The 14922-nt window shown below is 43.6% G+C and overlaps 1 protein-coding gene across 2 annotated transcripts in view; it reads left to right on the top strand.

Moving 5' to 3' along the window:
• The first annotated feature begins 440 nt into the window (after nt 1–440).
• The window catches only part of EPB41L4B (erythrocyte membrane protein band 4.1 like 4B), a 164714-nt gene continuing 150232 nt past the window's right edge, over nt 441–14922 (top strand). For both annotated transcript variants that reach the window (XM_030943783.1, XM_030943782.1), the window contains exon 1: nt 441–828. In XM_030943783.1, coding sequence (XP_030799643.1) covers nt 529–828 — 300 coding nt within the window. In that variant the 5' untranslated portion in view covers nt 441–528. The remainder of the gene's footprint in view (nt 829–14922) is intronic.

Genomic DNA, 14922 nt, shown 5'->3' with positions numbered 1-14922 from the left:
GCGGGGCGGGGGCAGCGCGCAGAGCCCGGCGCGCAGCAGGGGCCGCCCGGCGAGCCCGGCCGGCAAAGGAGGCTCCGCGCCCCCGCCGCTCCTCTCCCCTCCCCGGCCCGGGGGCGGTGGCGAGGGGCTGCCGTCGCGCAGACACCGCCCCAGCGCCCGCGGAGCCGGGGGCTGTTTCTGGAGGGGAGGAGAGGAGCGGAGCAGCGCGGCGGGGCTCGCCTCTTGCCCAGCCGAGCTGCGGGGCGCTCGCCCCGGCCTCCCCGCAGGTGGCCGCCTCAGCAGCTCCCCTGCCCGCCGCACGCCCCGGTGCGCGGCGGCGGGAGGGGCGTCCCGTCCCGCCCCGCCCCGCCGTGCCGCTGCCGGGCGGCGCTGCAGAGGGCGGAGCGGGCGGCGGGGCGGCGCGGCCGGCGCCCGGCGCGGGCTGGCTCCCGGCGGGCGGCGCTGCTGCGTTGCTCTGGGAGGCGCCGCGGGGCCGGGCGCGGAGCTGCGGGCTCGGGGGTGTGAGCGGCCGGGCAGGGCGCCCCCAGGATGCTGCGGTTCCTGCGCAGGACCTTTGGCCGGCGGTCGATGCAGCGCTACGGGCGAGGAGCCGGGCGCGGAGCCGGGCGAGGTGGGCTCGGCGGCGAGGGGGACGAGCGGGACGGGGGGCTGCGAGGAGCGGCCGCCGCCGCCGTCGGCTCGGGAGCCTTCCCCTCCTCGCCGCTCCCCGGAGGGGTCGTGCACAGCGCCGGAGCGCCCGTCCACATCCCGGCGGCCGGCGGCAGCAAGCCGGTGCTGCAGTGCCGCGTCCTTCTCCTGGACGGGACCGAAGTCAACGTGGAGCTGCCGGTGAGTAGTGCGCGCTTACCTCCGCCGCCTGCAAAACGGCGCCTGCAGCTACCCTCTCCCCTCCTCCGCATCGTCCCCCCCTCCCAGGCGACAGGCACCTGCGAGTGCCCCCCCCCGGCCGCACAACAGGCGCCGTTCTCCGGGAAAGCCTCGCTAGTTTCGTCCTTCCCTCCGCGGGCGCCCTCGCCGCCGTCTCCGCCTGCGTGCACCTGCTGCCAGGTGCGCGGCGCGCCTCCCCGCCATGACCGCCGCCCGCCCCCGTCCTGCCGGCGGGAGCCGTCTGCGCCCTTCTTCCCTCTCCCCGGAGCCAGCGGGGAGGTGGGCAGCCGCTCTCCTCCCCTCCTGCGCAGCCGAAAGCAGCCCCTTGCAGCGCTGCCTCTCCCGGCGGTGCGGGCGCTACCTGTGCCTTTCCCCGCCTGGTGCGGGGGGCTGCCCGCTGAGCCCGCCCGACGGCGCCGCCGGCTAGGGGGGCATCCCGTTGTGCCGGGCGGGGGAGAACGGAGCCTCTGCGGGGCAGCGGTGCCTTTGGCTGGGGCTCGCAGCCCCCAGCCCCGCAGCACCTGTGGCGCCGCGGGCAGAGCGAGGTGCGGCCGCAGTGGGGTCTTCGGGGGGTCGCCGCCTCCTTCTTCTCCTTAGTTGTTGTTTCCCACCGTCCCCGCTGCCGGGGCCGGCTGAAGGGCTCTCCGGGATGCCCGAGGCGCTCTCCCCGTCCCGTGGCGCCCGGGTGCGGGGCCGGGGTCAGGGCGAGCCCGGGCGGCTCCGGGGCTGCAGCCCGAGCCGGCCCGCGGGTGCGGGGCCGATGCCGGCGCTGAACTTTCTCCCCTCCCGCCGCCGTGCAGGAGGAATGAGGAATGAGGAAGGGACGGCGCTGGCCTGCGGGGCTGTGCGTGTGTTGTTTGTGCCTGCTCGCTGAGGTCGGGCCGTGTTTGTCGGTGTTTTGGTGTCCCCAAAACCCGTTCTGTGTCCTTTTATCGCTCTTAAATGCAGCTGCACGGTGTGTATCGGTAATTTGCAGTTTTGGTTTTTCCATTCCTCACAACTGCTAAGTACTTACCACCCATCCTTTTTTTTTTTTGCTGACCTTTTTCCTCCCTCTTGAAACCCAAGTTTCCCATGAAATAGTAGGGAAGTTTACTATGTTTGAAAAGCATTTAATCTTCATTCCATTTCAACCTAAATAGTCACCATCCATTAAGCTTGGTCTTCAAAAACAGGTGGGAGAACTTAGTAATAGTGAGTGTAACAGCTTGAGAAATTGTGCACTGCTTTAATCTCCAGCAATATAAAAGAGAGGGTATTTTCAGAGTACCTTTAGACTCTTGTTAGGTGGCTTTCATATTAGCTGTCATCTGTATATATTGGCATCATTTCACTAAAACATGGAATTTGGCAACCCTATTGTTTCTGTTTGAAAGAAACAGAAGAGATTGAGTAAGACTCTTACAAGTGAAGTATGTGAACGGAGCCACCTAGAGATACTTGCTGCAGCACTATCAGGCCTCCCTTGCCTACAGACTACATTGCACATTTCTGGATATTTGAAATGCTAATATATTTCCTCTCCTCACATCTCCTTCTCAACTTGCTGCACTCCTCTTAGCATCTCAGCACAAATCTTTTATAATGTGGAGTTGATGATTGTTATCAGTGTGCTAAGGGTTTACTTATAGAGGTCTATGTCAATAAGCTTGGTAAATATTTTGTTTAAGGTTATTCTCTGATTTGTCAAAGGGCAGATTTTGCTGTAGAGCCCGTTTAAGATGGTCTGAGGATTTGTAGGATCAGAAAGTGAGGTAATGACGCTCATCGTCCTTGAGTGCTGAAAACATATGGACATACCTGCTTGGCCCAGTAAAGAAGCTGTGGAGCATTCTTGCTTGAACTGACCTCCAAATGAAGTTTAGACTTGCCAGTGCTCTCAGAATGTGAGCTGCGCATGTGGTGGTTGTAGCTCAGCTTCCCAAAGACAGAGTAAGAAGTTGGTATTTTTTTTCACCCAAATCACTAAAGTGATGGAGGACTTTGGAGCATGTAAAAGCTGTCAGTGTTTTGAGGATTAAAAACTGTTCCGTTCCTCATGTTTTTTTTCCTTTCTTTAACAGAAAGTAACACCCACACTGAGAGTTATAAAAACTGAAAGAGGCATTGCACCGTTTATAGAAGTTGATCAGTAAAGTTTCTAGACCTAGCTTTGCAGGTCTAGATTTCATGGGAACAGGGCGTGAAACAGAACGTGCTTTAATACTCACAAGCGGAGGTATGGGATGGTTGAGCTGAATGAATTGAGTAGCATCTCTTAAAAAAAGTGTATGGTGCTTCTTTCATTTTAGCTCAAATTTTATCGAAAGGAGGGAGTGTGGGCTTCATCACCAATGAACAGCTTACTCATGAAGTCAAGTACAGAGACGATTGCAGAGGATTTCACTGTGCTGCTGATTGTGTTTGCAAGCGCTTATTTCAGGAGATACTGGCATCTATAAAATGTGCTCTTCATGCTGACATTGCTCCCCTCTTGCCTTTCTAGTTGAAAAAGGAACTTGTTGATATTAGAACACGATACTCTTGCAACTACAACTTTTTAGGCTATCTTTAAGACTTTGTTTAGAAGTAATTGAAAGGTTTATTGAATTTCAAAGACTACAGGGTTTATTTGCTTGTGTGGAGGAATGACAGAAAAGACATGACTGGAGGAAAATTAGCTATGTACACACAGAAAAAAAGGTTCTGAGTTCTTTTCCTTTTAGGTATTGTTTAATTTTTTTTTAATATTCCAATAAAACTGAAACCCTGAAACTTTTGTCCATATTAAATGTATCATGTTCTGCCGCAGTGTTTTCTTTTAAGTGGGGCGGTTGAAAAAATAAATCCTACATCAGTAAATTGATAATTGTCTTTGTGGTTAATGCTATAATTTGTGTGATAGTGTCTGTATCAGAAAGTACATGTCTTGTAAGCTCTTGTTAGTTTATGGTGGTAACAGAAGCAGAGATCTATCCTGATCTCCAGGTTCTTCCTTAGCTAGTTCTTCTCTAGGCTGTATAGCAGTAGTGAACTAGAGTCACCTTCCTTCTTTATTGGTGCTTCCACGCCCTCTTTCTACTGGAGCATTTGCACTTTATTCTTTTTACTGCATGTGCTCTGCCCTTGGACTACCCCATCTGCTAGCCCGCCCTTCTCTGTGCTGTGTACTCTTTCATTTGTAGGTGTTCTCTGGCTTTCACAAACTTGTTTTGTACCCAGCTGCCCCCACACAAATGTCAACATAAGATTATTCTGAGCACTGCAGATACCCCTGGATAATGGTTTCTATACTCAGCTTCTTGCATGAAATTTCAAGGATTGCTTAATGATGCTGGCTTTTTTCTTCACTCTTAGGGCAAGAATAATCTGCTTTAAAAGTATTCTTTCTAAACAGAATAATGCACTGGATGGCTTTTTAAACCCACGAGCCCCTCAGGGCCCTGTATCGTATATGAGATGCTATTAAGGTTGGTCCTATTATACAGGAGTGAGTGGCAGTTGACCAGTTCTGTTGCTGTGGGGTGATTTCCCATGGGAAGGGGAACATAAATGGTGTCATTACTTCTTCTTGACCTGACACCACGTGTCTGCACGTCTGAAATCCGGTGATGAGAACTGATGCAAGGAGAAAAACACTTCCATTAGAAATCATCCCTCCTTCCTCACACATGTCTGTCTGTGTATTTCTTTTTACCATGGTGGTAAAAAGAAATACACAGACTGTGGTAAAACCTCTTTTGTGTTCCACTCTCACTTACACTGGAAGCTAGTAGCTGGTCAGTGTTTGCAACTTGGTTGTAGGTAGATGGAAGGCCACTTGCTCACTGTTGCCAAAACAATCCAGCCTCGGTTTTTCTGGAGGACTCGTGACTTTGATGAAAGAAGAACTGGTTGTAGGTGATGCTGTGTTCTTACAGAAAGAATGCAAGGAGAGAGCATTGACATTTAGGCAGCAGTGATGGTGCCTGCTAGTTAATACATAGATAGCTTTCAGATAAAACCAAAAAGCCAAATTTTTCTTAACTCTAAGGCATGATGGCTGACATTTCTAAAAGCTGAGCCTTTGATTTTTAATTAGGTGCATCTTTTGAAAGCTTAAAGGGCAGATATGAAAGATGGCTATTCAGTGTGACTGTCAAGAGTAGCAGGAATTAATGTTGCTTAATGCTGTTGAAAACGGTATTTTCTGATAAATTGTGGGAGGGCAGGAGGAGAATGTTTAGAGTGTTCTTGGCTTTCTGTAGTCTTAAGTGGGATAAAAGAAGAAGCAAATGATAAGCTTCCTCCACTATGAAAATCCTCATCCTGCAAAGCAGATCTGAGATACCTTACATTTTCTGTGATGTGAATCCACAGCAGTCAACATGTTGTCTGTTATAAATACTTCTTTCTAAAAATCTTCTTGCTCTGATAAATTCCTCTGCTGCTGTGAAGACTGTTACAAAGACTTGTGTGATGTATTAGAAAGTATGTAATGTTTAAGGCTAAATTAATCAACAACTCAAATATCACTCTTCAAATCTGTGGATTATTTTCAGATGAATGGCTTTTATATTATTTCTTTGCCATCCTTTTGGTGTATCTGTTTTAATAATTGTTTTGGCTGCTATGGAAACACTTCAGGATAGGAATAGTAAATGTTCTTCAGTACTGTTTTCTAATCTCTGATCTGCTGTGTGTTGTATTCTTTTCTTATTGGGGTAACATGAACATAGCAAAAATTGCTGTCTGGCCTCTATGCTTACATCAAATATAAATGTTAAATTAACTCTTGAGCAGTCATCTCAGTTTTATTGATTAGTGTATTTGACTTGATATCAGGAGAGAAGTGCAACTCTTTTTTTCTTTCTTTCATATCTTATATGACTTCCCAATAATGTTTCATGAATATTATCTCTAGAGACATGCTCTAATATGCATGTAGATACTTGGATTCAGGTCCTGCTCTGGAGTTTCCTAACTAAGGAGTTACACATACATACACCCCCCCTCTGACAGATATATTACATCACATGGGTAATGGGATTTTTTAATAAATTCTTTAAAGCTTTTATCACTTATAAAATTGGTAATATGCCTTCTTTATGCAGAAGTTACCTTTCAACAACATAGAATTAGAGTACCTGCTGGAAAATGTTAAAAGCATATTTGCAACGCTGGAAAGGGAAAGGCCTCTCATATTCATGAGCTCCTGTGAGCACCAGCACCAGTAATTTCCTTCTACCAACAGAGCCTGATCAGTTTATGAAGAGGTTGGATATTTTTGCTTCTTCAGTTCACGTTGAAATGCCTTTTGAGTACCCTACAGCTCTGATTAAGCAGCTGTATCTGGAACTCAATGTGTTGTCTGCTGGTAATAACCTTTAATTATGTTATCCCTGTCCCATATGCCTTGATGCATTGCTGCAGTGTGTACGGGAGGTGTGTGAAAGGCATTCACAGTACAATCACATACAGAATCAGGAACGTGCACAGATCCAGAGAGAGAAAAGTGAGATGGGGTGTGCAAACATGACTGCAGCCATGCTTCAGAAATGCATGAGATTAGGCTCTTGAGAGAGAAGAGAGAATTTTTGGCCCTTGATGTGCTTGCCAAACATCCCAAATAAATCTACAGCAGATAAAAGAAGCATAGTAGAAAAGGGAGTACATAGTAGAATAAGGAGACAAAAAGCAGCGTTTTGTTTTGGCATAAGTAAGAGATGCTGCTTGTGAGTTCCATTAGTTATTAATGAAAACCAATACAATTTTTCAGTGTAATACAGATAGACAGGATGACAGGAGTGCTGCTGCAAAGAGTTGACAGCCAGGGAGGGGGAGAAAGCCAGTGATGAGAGCAGTGTAATGCAAAAGCAAGAGCACCTGGTACTAATTCTCTGATGGAGAGCTTACGTGTTTGGAGAGGTAGGGAGAGGATAAGGTTGTTGTATGCATTTGTTCAGAAGCCTTTTAGCAGTGGACTAGAAGACAGCTATGCTTAGGAGAGTAACCATGTGAAAAGTCAGTGTGGCTCTCATTTATTAGCCCAAAAATGCATTTCATAGCAGATGTTTGCCCTGGGCTTACCTGTCTGATAGCAAACCTTGGAGAAGCTTTGAAGACCACCATGGATTTGAAGGGAGAGGGTCCATAAGAAGGAAACTTACAGAACAATTTGACAATACAGAAACTTTTTTTTCAAGTGCATGTCTAATATGTTTTGGGGTTTTGTTCCAGTGGTTCTGTTCTAGCCTGTAGTGCTGGGTGGCAAGCCTGTAGCTTTGGGCTCTTAGTAGGAGTCATGAAAAGGAAAAAGAACATCTGAGCATGTAAAAAGTTCCTATGAGGTAAGAAATAGGAGCAAAGAGACTTTGGAAGTGCAGTACATGTGTAAGAGCAAGCAGAGGACTAGTTTTGTTTGGATTGCAGAAGATGGTACAGGAAGAAAAAAGCTGAAGAGACTGTATGAGTAACAGTATAACTATATATAAAGTATGGGATTTATTGTTCATCTGTTTCTTTTCTGAAACAGAAAGGGGACAGCTGTCTCTGCTCCTGCTTTTCTGCATATGCTTTGTCTTCATGTACTTCCTTGTGGTCCTGTTTGCAATCCCTCTGTAAACACCTTTTTTATGTAACTTTCTCTGAGAGGCCTTGTTTAGTGTCTCACCTTCTTCAAGACTAGGTCCATTTTGCAATTCAGGTCTTCTGTTGTTAAATTCCCAACCATTTCAACTCTCCCTTTTCATTTGCAATCTTCTCCTTGAGTGATTATCTATACTTTTTCTGTGTGGATATCATCTGTATTACCAGCATGATACCTAATGAATTTTCTTCTTATAAGAGTAGGTTTATTTTAGTTTCATGGGTCTTCCTTTACTTGACTCTGTTTTCCCAGTCTGTAAAAGTAGTTTTATTTTCTTCCCAGGAGCAGCTAGCTACACAAGCTGTGAGGGATCTCTTCTGGAAGGCATTCTTTGAAGAGCATTAGAGGTCTGCTTCCTTCTGATCTGGGGCTTGAGCATAGTTCTCTGTCCTATTCCCTCTTATTCGTTTAGAAAATTTCTGTGTTTTCCTGCAGTTGTCAGGAATTTGAAACACCCCTCAGTCCTGTTCCTTTCCCAGGAAATGTTAATTTCCCTGCTGTGGCCATGAGGCTGTGGCTGGCTCTGCAGCTCATTCAGGCAGCTTGACTCACCCCTCTGTGCCCCCTCTGCCAGGGCACAAATGGTGCAGGTTGAGGACAGCTTGTTGTGAACATCTGTACGGCTGACATTAAGGAAACACTGGTAGCTGCTGGGGAAATTATTAATTCAAAGGTTAAACCTCCATACTTTAAAAATATATGGTTTCACATGGGGCAACAAGAATGGACCTGAAAAGTCAAATGATGTGGACAGGAGGTGGAGAGGAGGGAGAACATACACATCATTGAGTTTTTAGGCTCTTTGCAAAGTAAATAGATGGATAAGGATAAGTACAAATAGTTTCCTTTTTTGCTAGAAGGATGAACTCAACAGCTGCTAGCAGGATGCACAGTGTTTCTGGGTTGGTATTTTAAATACTTGAGAAACGGGGCTTTTAGTACTTGTTTTCCAGTGCAGACTATGGTAAATGTTCTTTTATTCTTTTATTTTTTCTGCATTAGAAATAAAAGGGTTGGAGGGTAATGAAGTGTTTAGAGTGACCATCTGCTCTTCATTTGACTTACTATTTCCATTTATTTCCATGCATCAAATTAAATGTGTCCTGGACCATTAGCTATATTGTGATGAGATTATTTTGAAATATTTGTTGAAGTTACAGACTCAGACTCCTGCTATGAAGCATGAAAAATATTAAGAGTTAATTTATGTTGGCTGTTTGGTTTTGATCTGTACAGATTCAAATTATTTCCCTTCCTTGTTGTTATGGAACCGCAGATAGTTTATCCAAACAAATACCAAATGTTTTCTTTTTGTTTTCCCTTCCCTTTTTTATTTAAACACATTGAATTTATTCTGTATTTCATTATCTTAATATGTGTGGTGCAGTTTGTATAAGAGACTGGAAATCCTAATAGAAGAGCCAGTTTAATGTTTGTGAAATATTACAAATAACTCTACACAAATACAGGGAGAATGTTGGTGCTTTCTTTTGAAGAACTTCACTTTATATGAACATAGCAGTATCAAATATACAGCTAGAAAAGCAGTGTTACCATTTATGGATTGTGACCTGTAATTAAATTCTTCTAGACTGTAGCATTATTTTGAAGGATAACTTATTTGAGGATTAATTCTTTTGTGACTGTTTGAAAATAATGCTTTCCTCAGTAGTTCTTTGTAGCACTAGTAATTGATTGTATGTATTATTTTCATTTGTATGATATGTATATCTAAAATAAATGTAGAGGATTTAGAGGATTTGTATAATTTAGCAGTCCTGACTGGGAAAACACCTGTTTCTTTTTTGTCCTCAACTGACACTAAACAAGGATACTGTTTCCCATTTTTAAGTTTAAAGTTTCCTATTGTGTGCATTTCACTATGTGAGGTCTTGTAGGTTATATATTGCATGATGAACAATTTCAGTTGCCTTTGTTAAGCTTTAAGATTATCCCAGGTTCTGAACAAATTCTCACTTTGATTTTGATAAATAATATTAGCAGGCTAAGTGCATCACATCTCTTTCGATGATATGAGGTCCAAAAATTACCTACTTTAACTGTGCAAGTGAGTATTTTCCAAGTTTTCTGAGAAAATAAGCAGTCCTATGAAATTTTTTCCTTCTTCTCCGTTGTTTCCATCCAGAATTGGTCAAGGCTGCTTTCTGTCATTTAAACAAATCTCTTTCATACCTTGTTAGTGGTTCCTGGATCTATGAAATTGGTATGATTTTAAATTAATTGCTTACATTTATGTAAAAAGACCAAACTCAAGAACTTCCATTCTCGTAAGCAGGTCTGAACACACCAGTGTTCAGTGCAACCATTGTGTTGCAATAAAGATCACTATTCAGTAGAGATGCTGATCCTCAGTGTGGAGGTTTTATATTCAAGCTACTTACTGAGTAGAAATTCTTCCTGAATAATGAACCTTCCATGAGTGCTTTGCTTTGAGAGATGATGAATGATGAGTCTGTTATCTCTTTGAATTAGGCAAATAAGTGAAGAGTGGTGGTATTCTTCAAAGTAGGTCGTATTGCTAGGAAGGGCAGCACCCTGCAAGTGTAAAGTCCAGCAAGCAGTATCCACTTTTCTCTCATTCTTTGGTCTTTGGATGTCTATGGAAATTGCTGTGAATTCAGACATCCTGCTGTAGCTCTGGGGAGGGACGAGCTGGTTTAACAGTGTAACAACATAACTTTGTTGTGCAAAAGAGTTAATTTCTTTTCCTCCCTCTTCCTGCTGTTTCATGTTACTGGGTTTGATTTAGTTTCTTTCCCTGCTGTTCAGCAACGAAGAGAGGGTGGCAGGAAATGTTCTGCTTTGTGGCTGGCATTCCCCTTCCCTGAGGAGGAGCATTTCCAGCCCTGATCTCGCTGTCTGGAGTCAGCCCAGGGCTCTCATCTGCCCAGGGCACACTGTGAGTGTGGCTGGGAGCACCCAGCTGCAGGGTGGCTCCAGTGTGCCCAGCATCTCTGGCACTGCTAATTCTGCCTGCAGCTCTCAGCAGCACATTGGAGTTCTGTTCTTCCAGTTAATCAGATGTTCATTTTGATGGGTTTTCTTTTTAATGGGGGAACTTTCTTACTAAGACAGCAGAGACCCCTAATTCCTTTTACGGAGGCCAGTGAAGCCATTAGATGTTGACTGTAGCACTTTCCCCTTTCTTCTTTAAGCTGATTGCTTAAGCTGTTATCAGCCTGTGTGTGTGCTCTGTTGCCTTCATTTCCTTCTTCTCATACAATGATATTTCACATTTGGCTTTTCTCTGTTTAATAAACTGTTTCAAAACTTATAAAATCAAACCACCTGATTTTAGGTGTGAAAATCGGTGAGCCTTTGGGGCATCAAAACTCAAACTGTTGCAAACAGTAGGCACTTGGAGAGGAATTTTTCTTTTAATTTAATTTTCTTTTAATTAAAGGTTCGTGAAGGGTGCATAATATATTTTGGGAGGTCAGTCTGTGAAGAAATGATCTCGACAACAAATATTTTATACAGTATTCTTAAAGTTATAATGGTAAACAAGATGAGGTTATTTCTTAGTTTTCATCCTCAGTGCAATACAATAGTTATTTACCCACTGCCTTCATGTTTTCCCTTGGATTCACTGAGCCCCTCTTTTGTTGGTATTACTTATAATTGGTTTTTTTCCCTGTGTAGCATGTTGATGCATTATATGCATTAAAATTTATCCTACAGTAAAACTTTTCTGATGTGTCATTTCTGGCTTTAGAAAATAAAGATGTTTACTTTAAAGATGGAAAAAATGAGGAAGGAGTTAGAGCATTTATCTGTATATTAGCAAAAAAATAGGCCTAAGTTGATGACTACATTTCTCAGAAGGGAGTGGGAATAGAAAAATTCAGTGCTGTGAAACAAAAACAAGTGGGTTTTGTTTGCTGCTATTGAAATTTGCCAGCAGATATTCTCGTTTTACAGTTCATGTTCTTGTTCTTGGATTTTGATGTATTTTCACATTAAACACCCAGCGTATTTTGGTCTGTGATTTGATCATAAAACGTGTTTTGTAAAAAAAAAAAAGTTCATCTGTTTCAGCAAACGTTTTGCTTTAACAACATTGTTATGGTCAGGAAAGTGGACCATATTTAATACATGTTATTGTATAAGCTACTGATAGAATGGTTTCTTGTTGAAGAATTTCATCTCACTTCGAGAGAGCAAAACAGATCATCTGACAGCATTTCCAGTATGATCAGAATCTTGAAAAAATGTCAAACAAAGCAGAAAGATATGTTCTTTTGTAAACAGAAAATACCGTTCATCCAAATTCTGTTTCAGAAAGCAGATTTTTCCCTGTATAAGCTGCCAGTTTCTCAGCATTTGTGTAATGCCAGGAGGGAAGAACTTTCCCAGCTGTTTGTGTAAGCTGCATTCTGGAAGCTTTCTAGGAAGAGAAAATAGTGAGAAGAACCTCTGTGTGACACCTTTATGTGAGCTTGCTGTGACTTTCAGGAGCTGTTGAGAGTGGAAAGCTGCAGTGCAAGAGCTGGCTTGAAGGATAGCCCTCAAAATGAACTTGTTTCTTTTGCACTCTGTAAGGCACCTTACTGCTTACTGAAATCAAAAGTTGCTTCTTAATTTAAGGCAGATAGAGCTTTTACATAATACCAAAATCTTCAGTAAGGTGTTTGGAAGAGTTGTTTCTTTCAAGCTACAGGGCAAACAACTGGTTAGGTTGTGAGAGAGATAGGGAAACATGTAAAGAATATGAATTCCTCTTTAATGCATATGCACTAACCTCATTAACAAGATAAGGCTGTCAAGACTGGGGCAGCATTAAATGACTTGTGGGAGCCAGCAAATACAGATCCCATGAAAAGCCTCAGGCCTGAGGAGCTCTCCCTACAGACAGCAGCTCTCTGAGCAGCACTGCCTGCATTCCTTGCACAGAAGTTTTGGATTAGACTCCAAAATCCTGTATATGGGAAGGAAGACTTTCCCCCAGTTTTCCTTTTGAGTCTTAGAGAACTACATATTTATATATTTTGTACTGGTTTCTTAAATGGTGCAGTGGTCTGTCTGCATTGCAGAGCTGATCCAGGTGAGGGGAGGACGAAGTTCTTTTCTTTCTGTTGCCTTGTGCATGATGTGAAAGTGCCCACTGGAAACAGCAGATATTTGACTGACCCTGTGCGATCCAACTCCAGTTTGTGGTGCTGAAAAAGTGTCTCTGAAAGCAAAACATGAATTCAGTGCAGTTCTGGAGGGACAAAATGTGACCACTTCCTCTGCTTCCGAGACTGTTGTCTGCTTTGCTTGGAAAATATCTTCTGTGAAATGCCAAACTTGGGTAATCTCTGCCTCTGCACAGATGGTAGTGGAAGCTCCCTGAGAGGCAGACCAGGGCGTGGGAGGCTGGGTGTAGGATTGATGTTCTTAGGAGATTCAGGGGTGACCTTACTGCTCCACAGCTGCCTGAAAGGAGGGTGTGGACAGGTGGGAGTCAGTCTCTTCTTCCAGGTAACAAGACACAGGACAAGAGGAAATGGCCTCAAGTTGTGCCAGGAGATGTTTAGATGTTAGGGAAAATTTCTTCACTGAAAGGGTTGTCAAGCATGGTAATGGGCTGCCTGGGGAAGTGGTGGAATCACTATCCCAGGAAGTGTTCAAAAAATGTGTAGATGTGATGCTTAGATATGTGTTTTAGTGTTGGACCTGGCAGTGTTAGGTTAGTGCTTGGACTTGATCTCAGATGTCTTTTCCAATGATTCTGTGGTTCTACAATGAAGATATATGCTTTGGAGTATACTTCTCTTTCTGTCCTGTGCATGGACATAACCCATGGTACTAATAAACTTGGCGTGGTTTTACTGCTAAAGGATGGGTTATAAATGCAGAAATGGCACCGTAGACAAGCCTGCAGCTTTGGTTTCAGATCTAAATGAATTTATGGTGTTCCTTAGAGTGCCTTTGGTATCTCTAAAGCCTTTGTGAGGCTGCTGGTTCCTGGTGGCAGTAAGAAATGGGATTTATGTTTGAGGTAGCTAGGATTTATGATGCACATTTTCCTTTTGTGCTGGAATAGGGAGAGAGACAGTGTTCCTAAGGCTTGACTAAATGAATATAAGCTTACACATACTAACAGAACTTCTTGTTTTTACAAATAATTATTTTTTGAAGAGTTATTAGAATGAAATATATGCAGAAAGCCTCTCATTATTGTTACCTGCTTTTATTTCCACCCTGCTCACCCCAAAAAACCCTGTCTACTTCACCACCACTTCCGACCAAGCTATTGCATTTGTTAAGAAAATTTACTTTGCATTAGTGGTTAGCAGGTGATCCAGCTGTCTCAATTCCCATTTTTTCCTCCTTTTAACATCTTTTGTTGAGGCTGTTAGGATGATGTTAAATGGAAGTCAACTGACTATTCTCTTAGACTACATAATTTCTTCTATCACTCCTTGTATTGGAGAGAGTCATATGGATGGCTTGTAAATAAATAGGATCTGAACTGTGGCTTTGTTTCAGGTCAGAAAAGGTCATTGTGAACCCTTAATCTGTTCCCCTTCCCTAATCAGTCTCTAAAACGTCTTCCAAGAAGATGTTTTAAGGCTGTCAGATTTTTACTATTGGTGCTCTCCTTGGATCTCATTATTTTATCTGTCTTTAAGAATCTTTAATGAGAAGCAGTTTCTTATCCATGTTGCATTCGGACTTATCAGTATAATAATTGGTCTTTTATGGTATCTAATATTTTTATGGTCCCTGTTATCCCCTGTCTTGGTACTTGAGCAGGCAGGCAACAAAAAGTCATGGAACTATGGGGAAAAAAATATTCTCCACATGCAGGTATGTGAAATTCATACACATGCAACCTCTCAGGCTTGTCTATATCTAAGTAGATAAAAACAAAATTTATTTACAGATGCTTTTCAGAAATATTGTTTATAGCTTTTTTCTGACTTTGTGACTATTGTGCAGACATTTGAGCTGAGCACAGCAATGTTGTGTTATAATGGTTTGCAGAATGTTATAAGAAATGGCATTGCTTCTTACCTAATGTTCCCTTGTTTGTTTTCTTGGCTGTAACGTTGCACTGAGAGGTCACAGTCCATTGTTTTTCTGTTGTTATAACCAGGGTTCTTGCAGTGCTGCTGAAAGTCAGGGCACTGTCTTTGACCTAGTGAGTGTGAGTGAAACTCAGTTCCTCTCTGTGTGACTTGTGGTTTCACTGAATTCAGCTGCAGTGTTCTGATGCAGTTCTGCATCCCCAGGATTTGCAAATCAGTACGTACAACCAGAAAGACCCATCATCTCCTGCTACTGTGCCAGTTTTGTTCAGCAGGAGTAATTTTATTAGTTCCCTCCCAGGGAAAACTGGTGAGTGACTGTGAGCAGAACACTTTGGGGTTGCACTGACAGTGCTTATTGCTGGCTGCTTTCCTCCTTTCCCTTCGTGATTAATTTTTTTAAAAATCTGC

Source organism: Camarhynchus parvulus, chromosome 2 (assembly GCF_901933205.1).
Source record: "Camarhynchus parvulus chromosome 2, STF_HiC, whole genome shotgun sequence".
Classification (NCBI taxonomy): Eukaryota; Metazoa; Chordata; class Aves; order Passeriformes; family Thraupidae; genus Camarhynchus; species Camarhynchus parvulus.
The sequence above is the reverse complement of the archived record's forward strand: the minus strand, read 5'-3'. Positions and strand labels throughout refer to the sequence as shown.